This window comes from Olea europaea, chromosome 6 (genome assembly GCF_002742605.1).
Source record: "Olea europaea var. sylvestris chromosome 6, O_europaea_v1, whole genome shotgun sequence".
Taxonomy (NCBI): Eukaryota; Viridiplantae; Streptophyta; class Magnoliopsida; order Lamiales; family Oleaceae; genus Olea; species Olea europaea.
Window position 1 is genome coordinate 3,317,239 of NC_036242.1, and position 17,864 is coordinate 3,335,102.

The following is a 17,864-nucleotide window of genomic DNA, read 5'->3' on the forward strand; positions in this document are numbered from 1 at the left end:
TCTGGCATTTCTAGGCATTAACCTCTTGCAAATCTTCAACCATCATTTCAAGTGCCAGAATTTCTTTTTGGATTTGCATAGAAAATGAAGGACCAATCCTTGTGTATTAGCATAGCTGGAGATGGTTGCTCTTTGTTTCTTAGATTCCTCTTTGCTCTCCTAGGCACAAGCTTTGCCTATGAATTTAATATAACAAACAACTTCAGCATTCGCAATCTGTTCAAGCATTTATGAATTGAATAAGAACAAAAAAATTTGGATGCCCTTGAGTTTTCATTCTCATTATGGCCTAACCTATCTTGTATTATAGGATCATCTACACTTGCAAACAAATCTTGAAAATATCGAAACATACCTCATTGGATGCATTGGCCTATCATGATACCTTTTGTTGTGGTCGCTTAATCTATGAACACTAAAAGTCATGAGCAATGTATCCTTCTTTGTTAGGTTGTGACTCAAATTCCATGTGATTTGGAAGTTTGATTCTAGAGGAAGTTTAGATAATTTTGGTTTGAAAGTCCGAATAGATAAGCGATCAAATTTCATCATGGATTAGGAGTTTGATTGGGAAAAGGATTTTGGGACTGATAAAGAAGTGTTTTCGAAATACAAGAACGAAATTGGGGCGCCGCAGCATTGAAAGCTACAAGAAGAGGCACCAGATGTGTAGCGTCGTAGCGCCATTGGATGGGAGAGGAGGTCTCTTAATTGATTTCTACTGTGTTTTTTATGCTCAACTTCATCCATAACTCCAAGATTTGGCTCCTTTATATATTCTACATGGTGTTGGCTCTTCATAGACTCAACATAATAATTAAAATATTGTTATTTATTTTATAAACTTGAGAGAATCATTTAAATTTAGATTGAGAGTATCAAATGTTGTAAACACAACTTTAGTTTCTTGGTATATGAAATTCTCCCCTTCTTCGTGACAAATCTCGTGTTGTTGTGTGATCCAATATTATTCATATTGCTTTTTCTTATTCTTTAATTATTTGACCTGGATTCTCAACCATTGGTATCAGAGCGATTTTGATATCTTTTTTTGTTTTTAACAATTGGTATTAGAGCTAAGGTTTTTTTGCTATTTTCTTGAGAGGTCCAAATTGGTTATTAAAGTGAGGTTTGAACAAGATCGATTGTTTCGATAATGGCAACTATGAATTTTGATATTCTTGCTTTAGATTTTCTTGGTAGCAGATCAAGATGCAAGCAATTCTTGCTCAATTGGACTTGGATGATTCTTTGATAGATAGATAGAATGCCCGCAACAATGAGTGTGGAGGATAAGCAATGCAAGGATCGAAAAACCCTATCTATAAAGTCCCAAATTTTATATTCTTAAGTTGGTTGATGTACCTCATTTAAAAAATGAGTTATGGAGGCTCGACCTATTTAAAATAATAAAAACTCAAGCCATAAATTATTTAAAAGCCCAATATTTAAGACATTAAATTTAAATAAATTTGACTATAAAGATTTAATGAATAATTAGGTTGCCACAATGGTCATCTGTATGGTATTTTACATAAATAACTCAGGTTCGTATCATTATGTAGATGTTTTTATAAAACATTTTTTATACTAATTTCAAATTCCAAGATTTGGGTCGTTACACTATCACAAATAGATCTTTATATTTCTAATCAAAATTTTTAGGATGTAATAAAGGAGAAAAGTGTTGTTGGTTGTGGCTGAAATTGGAGCAGCTTTGTATGACAAAGAGTTTGACTAGTAAGTTACACTTGGAGCAACGCTTGTATTCTCATCGCTTGACAGAAAGTGGATCTTTGGAAGATCATACATTATTATTCAAGAAAATCATCGCTAATTTGGAGATTATAGAGGTTAAATACGATAAAGAAGATTTAATGTTGATATTGTTATGTTCGTTTCCACTTTTATATGTGACTTTTAGATATATTATCCTCTATAGTCAAGATACACTCGCTATTGATGAGGTATAGGTGCACTTTATTCTAAGAAGAAGATGAAGCATCTAGTCGTTGAATTTGAAACTTAGGCAGGGTCTTGTAATTTTTAAGAGGAAGATAGGTGGTCATTGAAGGGACATAGTCAAGGATAGCAATGGTAATAAAGTTTGTTGGTATTGCAAAAACAAGGGCCACATAAAGAATAATTGATATGAGTGGCAGAACAGGAATAAGTTTGCTACAAATTAGAATCGACAAAAAGAAGTTTGGGTGATGCCAGTCTTACAAGAGAAGACTGCAGTGATGGAGATCTTTTGGCACTGAAGGTAACTCCAAACTCGATGACAATTGGATTCTCGATACTACTTGCACTTTCCATATGTGTTCTAACTATGATTGGTTTTCTTCATATGAAGTAGTCACAAGGGATTTTCGAGGTAATGGAAAATAAAGAGCGTTGTAAAACAGCTGGTATTGGTAAGGTCAGAATCAAGATGTTTAATGGAACGATCTTGACACTTGGTTTAGTGAGACATTTTCTAGGTTTAAACAAAAATATTAACTCTTTGAGTACTCTTGATTCAAAAAGTTACAAGTAAACCTGTAGAAATGAAGTTCTGAAAGTTAGCAAGGGTACAAGAATTGCGTTAAAAGGATGGAGAAAGTTTTGGTTATATATTTTGGAAAGTTCAATGATCACGGTGGAAACAGCTACAACTTATGGCTTGATAAGTAGTGACTCAGTTAGAGTTAGTTCTAATCGGGTTGCTCATGGTGATTCGAACAACGATATTGAAGAACTTCCCAATAGCTAAGGTAGAGCTAGTTGTGATTTGTAGATCATGTTGCTCGTGATGATTTGAGCAGGTTTGACAACTCATGTAAAGTTGGGAGTGCTCGTGATGATTCGAGCAGTTTTGGTGACTTGCTTGGAGCTGTAAGTGAATAGGATGATTCAAGCAAGGTTGGCACGTAAAGTAGTTTTGTTGGTAAATATGACTTGAATTTAATTCACAGTTGCTGAGTATGCTCGGCTAGGTAAACGTATGCCTAGAAAGGACATAGTAAAAGAGTTGGAGAATAACTTGAAGAATAAAGACTTAATTTGTTGCTATGGGATTTGTGTCAATGTGGAGATTGTTAGGTTGTGATTCAAAGTTCATGTGATTGGGAAGTTTGATTCATGAAGAAAGTTTAGATAATTTTTGTTTGGAAGTCCAGAGAGATAAAAGATCAAATTTCATCATAGATTGAGAGTTTGATTTGGATTAGGACTTTGAGATTGATGAAGGAGTGTTTTAGAAACACAAGGACGTGCCAAGGTAAAGGCGGTGTCACGGCTCCTAAAACCGTAAGATAGAGATGTCAATTTTGTTTGTCAACATAGGTGACTCTGGAAAAGCAAGAGCTAGCTCGACTCTAGGCTCAATGGGACAAAGCCGATGCTCGGACCGAGCTGCCTGTACAGTTGGCCAAAAATTGCCCGTAACATATGAAACACATTGTGTGCAAGTTGTAGCCTATTTACATGAGTAGCAACGCAACTACCCATGACATTGATGTGACTTCTATAATTTTTTTACATTTTTAAAAGAATTTCCAAATTTCAAAACTTAAAAAAATTGAGTCGGCTTGACTCAAGCATGTCGAGCATTTTTTTTGTCGGGTTTGGCTCATCTTGGCTTGAGCTAAAAAAGTTCGAGACATTTTTTACTCGAACTGTGAGATTCAACTCGCGAGCCAACTCGACTCATTTATATCCCAACCATAAGAACATAGTAAGGTCGGGTGCCCAAGCCGGCCCCTGGGCGTCGCAACACCATCTAGACAAGAGATGAGGTCTCTTGGTTGATTTTTACATCGCGTTTTTGTGCTCTACTTCATCTATAACTTTAATATTTGGCTCCTATATATACTCCGCGTGGAGTCGGCTCTTCATAAACTAACATAACAATTAGATCATTGTTGTATACATTGGAAACTTGAGAGAATTATCTAGATTTAGATTGAGAGTGTCAAATCTTGTAAACATAATTTTAGTTTCTAGGTATATGAAATTCTTCTCTTCTTCCACATAAATCTTGTATTGTGTGTGATCCGATATTCATCATATTGCTCTTCTTCTTGTTCTTTAATTATTTGGCCCGGATTCTCAACATTCTTCTTCTTGATTCTTGAAGTGGAGCTTGATTAAGTGATTACATCTTCTTCTGTCGTCTCCTTCTCTTCTATTTGCTCTCCCCTTTTGGAACCAAACCAAGCTAGGGGGTTTAATAGGAGGGCATCAACTAGAGGTCACAACTGTGTCCTATTGACAGAATTGATAATATTCTCGTAGCAAATGAGATATGACATCACTATATATGTATACTTATCGTTCAAAATGAGTGGATAAAGTTGAACCCTTTATCTTGAAAATTGTAACGTTTTTTATTTGGATTTGCCTAGATTTGAGAAACAAGAACAATTCTTCTTTTTAGAACATATCGAATGGGACCTTGTAGATTACTTATCCATCTCTTTTATGATTAAGATTCTATATGATTATTGAACGAGCGACCTAAATTTTGAGCAGGTAATGCACCCTTAGTTGCTAGCTCAAATTTTTTGAGGTACCAATGGATAAGATCTGGTTTGGAAGATAGATCCAAGTACTTTGGAAATTGGGATGGAAAAATTTTGGATCATATACTCGCAAGATGGAATTTGTTAATCATTTAGTTGAGATGATCGTCACTTCAAGAGATTTATGATAATTGAACCTAAGCTCAATGGTCCAACAATTGGATCGTTGGACTCAACGTTACGATGTGTGCAAAATGAAAAATGGAACTCGGAGACTATGCATATTGGAGGGGCAATTTTTGTCGGCTCTAATATTTTAATAGTCAAACAGGGGTTGACTAATTGTATGATTGTCAAAGGACATTATTATCGAATTCCTTTTTCTTCTTAATAGTCAATTGACACAAGAGTGCAAGTTCGATTCTTTAGTGGAATGAACAAAGATTAATAGATAATTCGTTAGTTTTGAAAAATTTGGAGATGTATATTGAAACTCGAGTCGTGTAAGTGTGATTTGATCCCTCTCTAAGCTCTAATACAGATTATGAATTTACATAACGAAAAGAAGCATTAGTGTAATTGACCCTTTATATTGTTTTTCTTGTTGTGACCTATAAACACGTCACTTGGGGACACATTTTAAGGATATATGGTTTTTACTAAAAATGGAAAGGATGTTAGGTTTCTTGGAAAATATTCCCGAATTTAGAATTTTTCCAAAACTAGTAAGAAATCAAAGAGAAGTTTTGCACCAAGGAGGACACTTCGGCTAAAAGGGAGGAAGGAGGATTACTAAAAAAAAAAAAAAAAGGTTAAACCCTAACTTTAAGGGTCCCCCACCACCCCTACCCTGAAGCATCGTGAGGGAGGTAAATCGCAGGTTATGCCTCCAAGGGTACAGGGTGGAAGGCTACATGTACACTTGCACTTACCCAAGAGCCAAATCCATATTTCAGGATTCGAACCCTTGACGCAACAGCTTCAAGCAAAGTTGGATTACTCCACCCTCCCCTTTTATCACTTGGAGATGTGCCTCCAAGAGTACAGGAAGGAGGATTACTAGCTTGGTGAGGAGGTCACTAAAGTTTGCTACGAGAGTTATTGTTATTATTATTATTATTATTATTATTATAGGAGATTCAAGAATAAAATTCTATTAACTTTAGGGAGTTCAAACATATAATCTTTAAATGGTATTTAGTCTCAGACATTTTTTTTATCTTTTACTTTTTTATTTTAAGCCTAAAACCAACAACAATAACATTTTAACTTGAACTTTTGCAATTTGTATACTGATGCTTTTGTAGCTATTTGCCTCATGGTACTTGACTTTTCACTTATTTTTTCCGTTCAAGATCTCAACCACCGGTCAAGTAATTTATTTTTTCAGTGAAAAATGTATTTGAATGCGGTTGTAATCGAACTCAATTATTTTGTTATTCTCTTGATTCAACTTCAAAAGTGATTTCTATAACTTAGCTTACAATTCCATTAGATATTGATACTAAATTATTTATTAATGTCGAAGAATATGATAATTAAATATTATCAAATAACACGTACTTCTTGATTTAGTCTGAAACACAAAAGTCGAAATATTATTGGTACATTTGGCATTCGGTTCACGTTAATGTTATGATTTGTTTCATGCTTTAATTGTTGGGTTTTGTTTCTCACTACTAAGAACATGTTAATGGCAATCAATTAAGAATAACGAGCGTCTAAAAATTACTTTGATGAAACGATAAACCAAATATAAATTATACTCGAATCCATTATTTTACTCAAAACATAGTCGAGTTTTGGTTCTTTTACTCTTTTGGTGGTTAAATGAGAGATAACAAATACGTTTATTTCATTTTCTTTCTGAAAGAAACATTTCCATGTAATTTTCTATACTCCGTGTGATTAATCCTTGAATCTTGATAATATAATTTAAAATAATTATACTTCCTTTCTTGTGGTAAAAAGTTATAAATAATTCTTAAAGGCCTTGTGCAAGCATCCCTAAAAAGAAGCATCCGATTGGAGCATTGAGAAGACACAAAGAAACCAACAAATTGTGGAATTCCGAAAAATTGTCACGACTCTACACTGAAATTTGAGCAACTAGGAGTGTGATAACTATTAATAAATTGTCAAGTTGAACATTTATAATTATCACACGTAAAAAATTCTCTTAAATAATTGTCATGTACTTTTTATTATTAACTGTAAATATTATACCCTAAGTCCAATCAATTTTAGATATAAATATTTTAAATATATAATTGATGCAATTTTATGGCAGATCTATATTTAATTATTATTCAATTAAATTAAATAATAGAGTTTGTAAATTCAAATCTTGATAATTTGTTAATCACAAAAAGTTGTGATTGTGAGATACAAATTATATATGATTGAATCTTAAATAGTTCGTGGTCATAAGTAATAATGAGATACGGATATCGTTATTACGGATGAAGCATCACGTGTGGCATTTCTTACTTGTGAAGTAAGTAGCTGATCTCACAAGTTAAAGTGTGATGACACTTAAATTAAAACTTGGATGTTTTGTTATAGGACAAAATATTGGAGACCCGTCGAGAGATTTCACATGGATAACTATTTGAGTGTCAGCAGTTAATCTCTAATATTCAATGGTGGGATTGGTCATTTGACTTGATGTCGTCATAGTACCTTATATGAGGACGGTCATGATTTGATGGTATTGGATATTGCTCTACCAAGGGCTGCTAATATAACATCGTTCAGGTATATCAAGAATCGAGTGAAGGTTGTGAATGACCAATAGAGAATTTGTTACTTTTAGATAGTAAGAAATTATTATTCATATTTTATTTAATTAAGTCGATAATGAAATCCCTGGCCAAGGGATGCTCATAAGTAAAAAGGAGTTTTCGACTTACATTGATTTAATAATGGAATGAAAGATATGATTGATAATTGAGATTGACACTTATACATATCTCGTAATTGATCGGATTATATTGACAAAGAGATTATAGTCTTACGGTAAATGAATGAGTTTGATTTTGTCATATTATATGACATTTTCTGTCACATGTATTTTCCTAACACATTGCTAGATGTCAAAATGGGATGACGAGTGTGAATTAATGATAAATTAAAAGGGTGTTTTAATTTATCAATTTTTATTAAATCAAAATAATATTTCACGTCGTTACGTGTCGTGATCGAGAATTTGATGGGTTGTACACAAAAGGAGAATTGGAAGATTGTGATTTGTCAATTAATTAATTTAACAAGTGTTTGATAAATTAATTAATTAAGTTGCTTATTTATAAGCCTGAATTAATTAATTAATTAATTCACGGATCGAATTTAATTAAATGAGTTAATTAAGTATTGGACGGGGTTATGTCGAGCCCGTTTGAGCTTATATAAATAAGTTATTAAGGTTTACAATTTGGTAGAGGATTCATTATTCTTGTTATCACAAGAAAAACTTTAATCCTACAATTTTTTTCTCTATGTGGATCATCGTTGGAGGTTGGACGATTGGACAGCTACAGGTGGCAAATCAAAATCGTTGGAGCAAAGAAAAAGCAAAGGGGTTTGCAGATCTAGAAAAATGTATGATTTTTATCACAATTTCTATCTAAACACAAAGATAAATATTAATGGAAATCAAAATTGTAAGTAGATTCCCACCATTAACATTATATCTTCTATGGAAATACAAATGAAAATTTCTTTGAATTGATTCGGATGTGAAAAAAGTAAGTTATGGTCCGTGATGGTAGCGTCAATCTAAATCATTTACGATTGCACGATCAGCTTTATAAACGATTACGAGCTAAGTATTTTTTATACATCATTAAAAAGGTTACACGAACATAAAAATATTCAAAATAACTTACCTTTTTCGCTTATAAATCAGCTTACTTCAAAGTTGATAATTTAATCTCAAGAGTTTTGCTATTTTTTTATTAAGCCCTTGTTTGAGCCCCATTTTTCCAAAATTGCATATTTTCAAATCTTATTTTTAACCACATATTTTTTCATAAAATAATTATAAACATATTTCAAAATTTTTTCTTACATTTTAACAACACATTCTTAAAAAAAAATCATTATTTCATAATACATTTTACCAAAAAATGGGAATCAAACAGGGGCTAAATTTTTTGACCTTTGGATCAACTCCTGAGTCCTTAATCTTTTACGTTTTCCAACTCGATTGGACCGATCTTAAAATCATAAGATATTTTATTATTACTTAAGTTTTCTTATAACGAATGACTTACTAACTCCTTATAACTCGTTGGACGTGACTTTTGAAAAGTTCAAATTTGCTTCTGAATTTAGAAAATAATTCTAAATATGTTTATATAATTTTTTAAAATTGCTTTGTCTGTCTAGAATTTCTTTTGAAGAAAGAGGATATAAGGTATCTTCCTCATCAAGCTTTTTAACGAAAAGCAAAAAAGTATAGCCTGCCAAACATGCCATTAAATTATGTTTAAATGTTTTATTATGAACCTTTTATTTAGCTCATGTTCTCAAAGTCAACAATAAATTTTAATAACGTATTTCATGAGACTTACAACTTTTCAATTACACATTACACCGACTTTGATCAAAATCTACTAAAAATCTTATTTTAATTCTGACTAAGGGCTTAATATTTTGCAATTTATCGTATTTTAGTAAATAAATTTCTTCTGACATTTGGCCCATGTGTGATGGCCATTATTTTGAAAAAATGAAGTTTTAAATATTGATTTTTTTTTTTTTAGAGAATTTGTGATTAAAATGTAAGAAATTTTTTTGAATTTACGTGCGAAATATTTTATAATATAAGTCCATGTTTAAGCCACATTCTAAAAAAAAATTCATTATTCATGTCAAATCAATTAGAAATGTGTGGTTAAAAATAAAGAAAAATTTTAAGTTTGCATGTAATATTATTTTATTTAAGAATGTATGGTTGAAATAATATCAAATCACTGTTGAATAATATATTTTTTTTGAAAATAATGTGGCTCAAACAAGCCCTAAATATATAGTTAAAAAATAAATATGAGAATTAAAAAAAAATTATTTTACAGGGAGAGAAAGAAAGGCTTAAACCTTGAGGGGTAGTTCAGCGATCAGACTTTGAATTTGCTCCCGAATGGTCACCAGTTTAGGTCCCCTCAAGGCTGTTGAGGCTAGTATCCAATTGTAAATTTCAGGGTCCCGTGGAATTAGTCAAGATGTTTGTAAGTTGGCTCAGACACTCATTGTTAAAAAAAGAATAAAAATAAAAATAAAAATAATTGGGGCTTAAAACCAGATAAAAGCAAAGAGCCCTTCCACATGCCACATATGTGGTGCACCTGTAAGTTTTTGACTGATATAACTCCATAGTAACACTCATAATCCACAAGAGATGTTGACAAGCAAAATGAAATCAACGGCTCTGATTATTCTTTGAGGTCAAAATTCTGTAGATTAGATTACAAATTGTGGGCCCTCACAAGTGGGCCATATTGCTTAGATTTAATTGCCTAATTAATCCTGGCAAAGCACGTAAAGATTTGAAAGGGATTTGTTGGGTCATACTTTTATGAAAAGTTTATGCTTCAAATGAAAGACTTTGTTCCGCCCTTTATTTTTAATAATGACAATTAAGAAAGGCACATTTATTTACAATCATGAATTTACTAAATTGCCCTTGATAACCGTTGGAGAAAAAAATTTAAATTAATTGGCTTTAGTCAAAAAGTCATCAATTGAATCTGCACAAATTTTTTCTGGGAAATACGACAGATCTTGTTTGGAAAATTGAGACTTGTCGACTTAAATATAATACAAGTATAGGAATAGGCATTTTTATTTGTAACCATTCCAAATGAATTGGAATTGGCATAATTTTATTCGATTTTATTCAGTTATTGTTATGAAGATTGAAAACCTAACGATTATGTTCGATTATCATTTATAGTTACATAATCGAATTTTAATTTGCTTAAAATATTATTTACTTAGAATCTTCTGAGTTAAATTAACATTGACCTAATTTATGCGAACTTATATTAATCAATAGATATTCAATAAACAACAACTTTGCTGCTAGAAATAGAAGTACGAAAGTAAAACAAAAAAAAATTTACAATCTTTTATAAAGTAGATATAATAAAAGTTGATAACTGTACATATGAAAATTTTTATAAAGTAGATATAATAAAAAGAATGGAAGACACTTGAGAAAATTGAAAATTGATTCTTTGTAGCAAAGATGACTCAAATTTGAAAATAAGGCCATTTAAGAAGTTCATAGAATTTTGTTTCAAAAAATAAGTTCATAAATTTAGATGCATGGATCACCAATAGACCATTTATTTTCCTAATCAATCAAATTCACTGATTTTTGAAATCATTAATGGCATAGATACTTGCTTTTGACTATTTAAAAGCATATTCAAGGGACTTTCAAACATGCTTTAAGAGAATCTTTAAATTGACATTTTAATTTAGATCCATAAAAAAATAAGAAAATAATTTAGAGAAAAGTTAGTTAAAATAAAATATAGAGAAAAATAATAAATATTTTTTGGGAGTAGTAAAATTAATTGTTAAATATAAAAAGCCTGTTGAAGTGCTTCAAAATTTTTACCGTCTATATTTGTAGATGCTCTCTAAATGATAGAATATGCTCATTAAAAAAAAAAAATAGTCTCTTGAAAATGCTTTTACCTAATTTGTGCACTGATGAATTATGAAATAACCTACTTTATTTATGAGTGTCTAATTAATGCAAAATCTAAGTACAAAAATATTCTCATAATTCTTAATAAACAACATATAAAAATTATAGGCGTATATAGAAATCAAAAGTCCTACCAAATAAAACGGATCAAATTCATAAATAGAATGCACAAATTATTTTCAGCTGTACTATTGACATGGAGATCTAAATGAGCACAATTTGATTCATGTACCAGCATTTATTGAGTCTTCCTTTCCTTTTTTGTTTGTTTGTTTGTGAAAGTCCAGCATTTAGAGATTATTTGATTGAAAAGAAATAAAATTTAATTATGAAATAGGAAAATGGTATATTTCCATATATTTATGATAGTGAGAAAATTACTTGTGGAACAATTTTTATTTACCTTCAACTATAAATTGTAAATATAGAATTTATTATGTAGCGATCAACTCAAAACTAACAATATTGTGTCATTTTTGAACCTTTTTTTCCTGATAATTTACACTGTTGATTTCTTTATCGATAAATTTCAAAATGCGTAACGGTTTTTCCACCGTAAATGCAGGAAAAGATGTAGGTATTTGGTAAGAATACGACATTATTATGAAAATCCATAATTTCACCATCATATTACATAAATTTCTCATCAAAATTTTCGATTACGTTAATACAATAACAAAAATTTTATCAACATGATATCATATTTTGCAATACACGCAATCTTAAAGCAAAACAAACATATTGCTTTGTAATGCACATTCAATGCCAACCACATTGTGTGTCAAACAATGCCTATCTTGAAGGCTCTATTATCAAAATTCATACATTTGCTTTCACAAATACAAATTCTCTATTTTGGATTCCCTCTTGAGACCTATCCCCATAAATATTTTGGGTTTTTCAATTTCTCCATAAATATTTTTTCTCAGACAGCTATAAATTGTGTATCTGTACATCTCATATTTGCCTTCACTCAACTTCTCTCTCTCTAAATTGCAAGCCAAGTCTTCTTTCCTGCTTTTTTGAGGTCCCTCTTTCACATTCACAGAACCCCACAAAAACAATTAACCCACCAAAGCTTTTATGAAGAGAAAAAAAAAAACAGCCTTTCAAAAAAAAATAATAATAATAGTAAAGTGTATTTGTTCTTGTGAAGATTAGATTTTTGTCTGGTTTTGTTGAGTAAATTCTTTAAATATTGGCACTATAATTATTATTAATTTCTTGAGTTCTTTTGGCCCACTGCAGGCCACACCTTCTACTTGTAAACTACTCCTCCTGAGCTGCTTCACTTTTTGTTAGCTATTTTATATTTTATTTTATTTTTTTTCCTGGCTGTTGTGGGATTCTTGTATCTCTTCTCCGCATTGGGACCATATCTATGCTCATTTGGGCTCCGATTACACAGAAGACCCTTTCTTTGCTTTATTGATTACCAAGAAAGAAGATCGAGGGTGTTAAGTTCAGATCATTTGCAAAGGTAAAAGCGTTCTTTTGGATTTTGAATCTAGTTCTTTATCTTTCTTTTGCTTGGATCATAAGTCTTGCATTTCTTGATTTTGTTTCATTTTTCCCTAAAATTTATTTTAGGGATTGGATTTAATGATGTAAATTAATGGGTATGTATTTTTCTATTTGATTTATGATTAAATGCTGTAATACATGTGATGGTTCTTGCATTTCCTGAAATAGGATTTTGCTGATTCGTTAAATGTGTAGAAAAATAGGCGTATGTGGTCACAGATTTTCTCTAAACTATTAACTGAATGTGTTTTAATGTTTTGTTTTAGTACCCTGTGAATTTTTGTCTGTTGAGCGAAGTTTGCTTCAAAATAGTGAAATTTAGTTTTTCTTGGGCAAAATCTATTCGATACAATGGAGAACTCATAATAAGAGTTGGTGAAACTCTTACGGATAGCTTGCCATTTGAATTTTTTAATGGTCATACTCATATGTGTTTGGAATCCAGGAGTATATGGATTGAGCTTGAGTCGGGATCGTAAGGAACAAAGCATAATTGTTTCTACAGTACAATTTAGGGGAGATGTCTTCCGGAAATTTAAATACTGAATTATCGAAGAAGTATGGGAATGTGAAACTATGGGTTTTGATCTGTATATGTATGGGTGCATTTATAGTTTTGATTCTTGGTATCTTATCAATGTGGGTCATTTTTTGGAGAAAATCTCGGAAAACTTTCAACATGTACTCCTTTTGCCAAATCCCTAACGTTTCAAAGGACATCCGAGTTGACAGCATTGGGGAACAAAGTATGCATGATCACCCTGAAAGTTTAATTTTGACTGTCAACGATAAATCAAGTGATAAGAATTCAGAGAAGATGTTAGTTCATTTGGGTAGGAGCAAATCAAGCGATGTTGATAATAGTAGCCAGTGCAGTTCAATGTATCATCATGAAAGGGCGGGTAGTTCTCACTCAGGAGAAGAAGGTAGTTCTGTGGCTGCCCAAAAACAATCTTCAATGTCATATGGGCTCGTGATGGCATCTCCTTTAATTGGTTTGCCTGAAACATCTCATCTTGGGTGGGGTCATTGGTTCACACTTAGAGATCTCGAAATTGCAACAAATCGGTTCTCGGCAGATAACATTCTAGGGGAAGGTGGTTATGGGGTTGTGTACCAGGGCAGACTGGTTAATGGAACAGATGTAGCAGTTAAGAAGCTTCTTAATAATCTGTGAGTACTCTTCCAACTTTACTCAAATGTTTCTTTACCATCTATAGAGCTTGTATGACTGATGTTCATGATCGAATTACGAATTGCCTTGCAGTGGCCAAGCAGAGAAAGAATTTAGTGTTGAAGTAGAGGCCATTGGTCATGTTAGACATAAGAATCTTGTGCGGCTTCTTGGCTATTGCATAGAAGGAGTTCACAGGTTAGTTCAGCATAGATTTGAAGCTGCTTTTCAGGTTCCTATGGTGACTTCTTGTAGTTGAATGCTCCATTTGTTTTTCTTAATTTTCTTGAGCCAGGTTTCTACTTGCATTTCTGTTAGCTGAGATTTTATATATATATATTTTTTTTTTCGTTCAAAGGATGTTGGTATATGAGTATGTCAACAACGGCAACCTGGAGCAGTGGCTTCATGGGGCTATGAGACAGCATGGCACCCTTACATGGGAAGCCCGTATGAAAGTTCTGCTTGGAACAGCGAAAGCGTAAGTACATCCTTTATTACAAAGTATTTGAACATGCATTTGTCTTTCACATCAGCCATTTGATTTAATGCAATCATTTACCAAGGCTTTTAACATTCCGCACCAGCCAAGTCAAGTTTACCATTTTGTATGGTGTACAGCTTTTATTCCGTATATTGAACTAAACTGAAAGTGAACAATTTGACAAAATGTTCAACCACTATTAAGAATTTAACTTCTGTCCTTGGCTTCAATCATTGTCTCATGTTGGGTTTGCAGGCTTGCTTATTTGCACGAAGCTATTGAACCAAAAGTTGTTCACCGAGACATCAAATCAAGTAATATCTTAATTGATGATGAGTTCAATGCTAAAGTTTCTGATTTTGGATTGGCGAAGCTCTTGGGATCTGGGGAGAGCCATATAACAACAAGAGTGATGGGAACATTTGGGTACGGGTTCTTGTCTGAGTCCAATTCTTACTATTCGCTCTGGTTGTTTATCTGATGCTACAGTGATAACAGGCGTCTTCTTTAAAATTTCAGTTATGTGGCTCCCGAATATGCAAATACTGGCTTGTTGAATGAAAAGAGTGACGTTTACAGTTTTGGTGTTCTGCTGCTTGAAGCTGTTACTGGTAGAGATCCGGTGGACTATGGACGTCCAGCTGTTGAGGTAGAAAATCCTCAGTATATAGGGTATATGCTACTGAAGTGAGTGTTTTGCAATTATAGTAATGATCCATACTTTTCTTATGGCAGGTAAATCTTGTTGAGTGGCTCAAAATGATGGTAGGGAACAGAAGAGCAGAGGAAGTTGTGGACCCTAACCTTGAAGTTAGGCCAACGACGCGCGCTTTAAAATGTGCACTTCTGGTTGCACTTAGGTGCGTTGATCCTGATTCGCAGAAACGACCCAAAATGAGTCAGGTTGTTCGAATGCTCGAAGCTGATGAATTCCCCTACCGCGAGGTTGAATTTCCTTTCTATGAAATTCTATTGAGTTGCTAAGTTGCTTTTCCTAAATTAGTTTTTGAATGCCTATCTTTTTTATTACTGCTTTCTGACAATTTAAAACGTTTTAGCAAAACCTCCTCCTAAAGCACACGAAAAGACTAAGAGCAAGTTTGGTAAAGATTTTTCAAGTTCATAATCTTGTCAAACATCATTTTATTCCACACATTTCTAAGGGCCCACAATTTTTATCCACCAATTCCCTAGGACCCACGACTTATAATTTACTAGAAGCTTTCCCAAACACAATATCATGCCACTGCAAGTAAACGCGCAAAGGATTTAATATGCTTGGTTCACCAGTGAATTTCACAATGTAGTAGTGGTAGTCATTTAACGAGAATGATTACAATGTAATTCTCAACTCTACCAATTAGAAACCTTATCCCAAAATCCAAGCATTTTGTCTTAATATTTCATTTAGTCTTGATATTTTTGTATCTACAAAGGAAAATTTCCTGCTTTATTATGTCTCAGTGCTTGTGAATCACCTTGGATGGAACGCTCAAGCTACTAAAAAACATACAGTAAATTTGTTTATGAATATTCCTGTCTATATGTAGTTGAATCGAATGATAATCTACTTCAGTCCGTAGATCAAGGCTGCTATTTTCTGGTCTTTCAAAGATTCTCTCTTGTTGTGCATATGCAAATGTGAAATGCATCAGTTTTGAAAAACAACGGTGTATAATGGACTAGTAGGACACGTAGAGCAAAATGAACCTAGTGTAACTATAGAAGATATGATTTCATAGATCTTTTTTGTCATCTGTAAATTTTATTTAACTCAGGACTTCATCGAACAATTTGAGGTAATAACTAGACTACAAGATTTACGCCCCGAACTTTGAATTTTTCATTGCTGCAGGATCGGAGGACGAGAAAAAGCAGAACAACTAGCATGGAAATCGAATCAATGGAGGGGGGCTGCGGTTCTTCAGCTGACCAAGAAAGCAGCGGGGTAGGACAATCAGAGAGCCATACATCTGAACAAAAGCTTGGATAAGACTGACAGACTAATCCCCCTTGGGTGAATAATTGCTTCTCACCCTTCTAGTGCTATTCAAATTTTCAAAATTTGTTTCCCTATATGAAAGTCGAGTAATTGAGAAAAAAGGGATATAGTCAGTTCTAAATTCTTGAATCATCGGCAGCTCTTTCAGTGTGTTTGCTGTCGTCTAGTTGTAGTAGGATGAGGGACGGTGCTATAGATATAAACTAGGTGAGGAACCAGAGAATGTTTGTCTGCATGTACAGATTTGATTTGTGGATTAATAGCTCGTCTTGAAAACTTATTATGATCATAATTTTTGCTATCTTTTTCGGAAGTCTCACTCTTATGATCATCATTCCATAATACTTGTTGGTTTGTTATGTTTCTTTCATTTTTTGTGACATATCTTGCAACCCCTGACCTGTCTGGACCCCACCCTACCCCTTCTCTTTCTCCCACTTGTTGATAAAGTGGGCAAGCATGAACCAGGGCCGGGGGTGTATTTGTGAAGACAAGGACCTGTGTGCGGAATACATCTCCTGGCAGCTCCTCGAGGCGCGCAGGCAATTTCGGTAAACATGGGATTGAGACACAGAGAACCTAGTAGTCCCCACAGTGTTTAAATTTAGTGTCATTCACCTCTTACTAGTACAATTTTTTTTTGTCGAGTTTTGCAAGGATTCAACGGTCATATGATCATCAATTCTGACAGTAGGATAGGATAAGATTCTTAATTAACTAAAGTACATGAAAAAATGTTAATTTAACATGATATCTGAAGAGATATAGGTCTTGCATTCAATTCTCTCATCGCCTCCTTGCACGCACAACGTGAGAGAAAACTATGACACGTCCCCATATTTTTCGTCCATTTTTTCAAAGATACTCAACTTGGACTTGGGGTGTAGAGTTGGTCGAGCTACTTGATTTCTGCCCAACTGAGTCTTCATTTTGCACGTCTCTTGCTTGGGTAAAAAGTACAGTTGTGCTAGAATAGCTAGTCAAAGATAACAAGATACCTTACAATTTTTTTAGTAGATCTAATTTGATTAAATTTGCAATGATAAAAACATATCGCGAGAAAAAAAATTATTGAAGTGATCGCTAATTTAGGTAAAAATGGTTTTTTTGAAAAAAAGAACTGTCATTTACTATTTTTCATGAAGGTTAAGGATTAAATCCGAGTACTTTGATATGATGTTGAGTCACAATTTCTAAATTTTTAAACTATTAGATGCGGAAACAAAATGACTTACACAAATTATGTTTCGACCGGTTAGGCTTAGAATTTAATCCAGAGTAATCACGTTTTTCTTTGGTCAATATATAGTTAATATATATAATATTCAATAAAAATTAAATAGTTTGTAAAACATCTTTTCAATTAACTTCTTATTACTTGAACTGTGAAGCTTAGGTTAATCTTACTTGAAAATGTAAATAAACAAATATATTGTCTCACTAAAATCATAAAA

General features: G+C 32.9%; 1 protein-coding gene across 1 annotated transcript; it reads left to right on the top strand.

Annotated features, from left to right (window-relative positions):
- The first annotated feature begins 12,189 nt into the window (after positions 1-12,189).
- On the top strand, positions 12,190-16,723 carry LOC111395519 (probable receptor-like protein kinase At2g42960). Its single transcript, XM_023021541.1, has 8 exons — positions 12,190-12,706; positions 13,196-13,923; positions 14,018-14,122; positions 14,283-14,405; positions 14,664-14,834; positions 14,928-15,057; positions 15,144-15,353; positions 16,264-16,723. Exons 2-8 carry the CDS (start codon positions 13,271-13,273, stop codon positions 16,399-16,401), a joined length of 1,530 nt encoding a protein of 509 aa, XP_022877309.1. The 5' UTR covers positions 12,190-12,706; positions 13,196-13,270; the 3' UTR covers positions 16,402-16,723.
- Positions 16,724-17,864: the final 1,141 nt, after the last annotated feature.

What these genes read in the sequence shown, in the direction of transcription:
- LOC111395519 (XM_023021541.1), top strand. Translation starts at nt 13,271, where the DNA reads ATGTCTTCCGGAAATTTAAATACTGAATTATCGAAGAAGTATGGGAAT. An exon ending in ATGGACGTCCAGCTGTTGAG is followed by an intron (nt 15,058 to 15,143) that starts GTAGAAAATCCT and finishes TTCTTATGGCAG; the next exon opens with GTAAATCTTGTTGAGTGGCT. An exon ending in ATGAATTCCCCTACCGCGAG is followed by an intron (nt 15,354 to 16,263) that starts GTTGAATTTCCT and finishes TCATTGCTGCAG; the next exon opens with GATCGGAGGACGAGAAAAAG.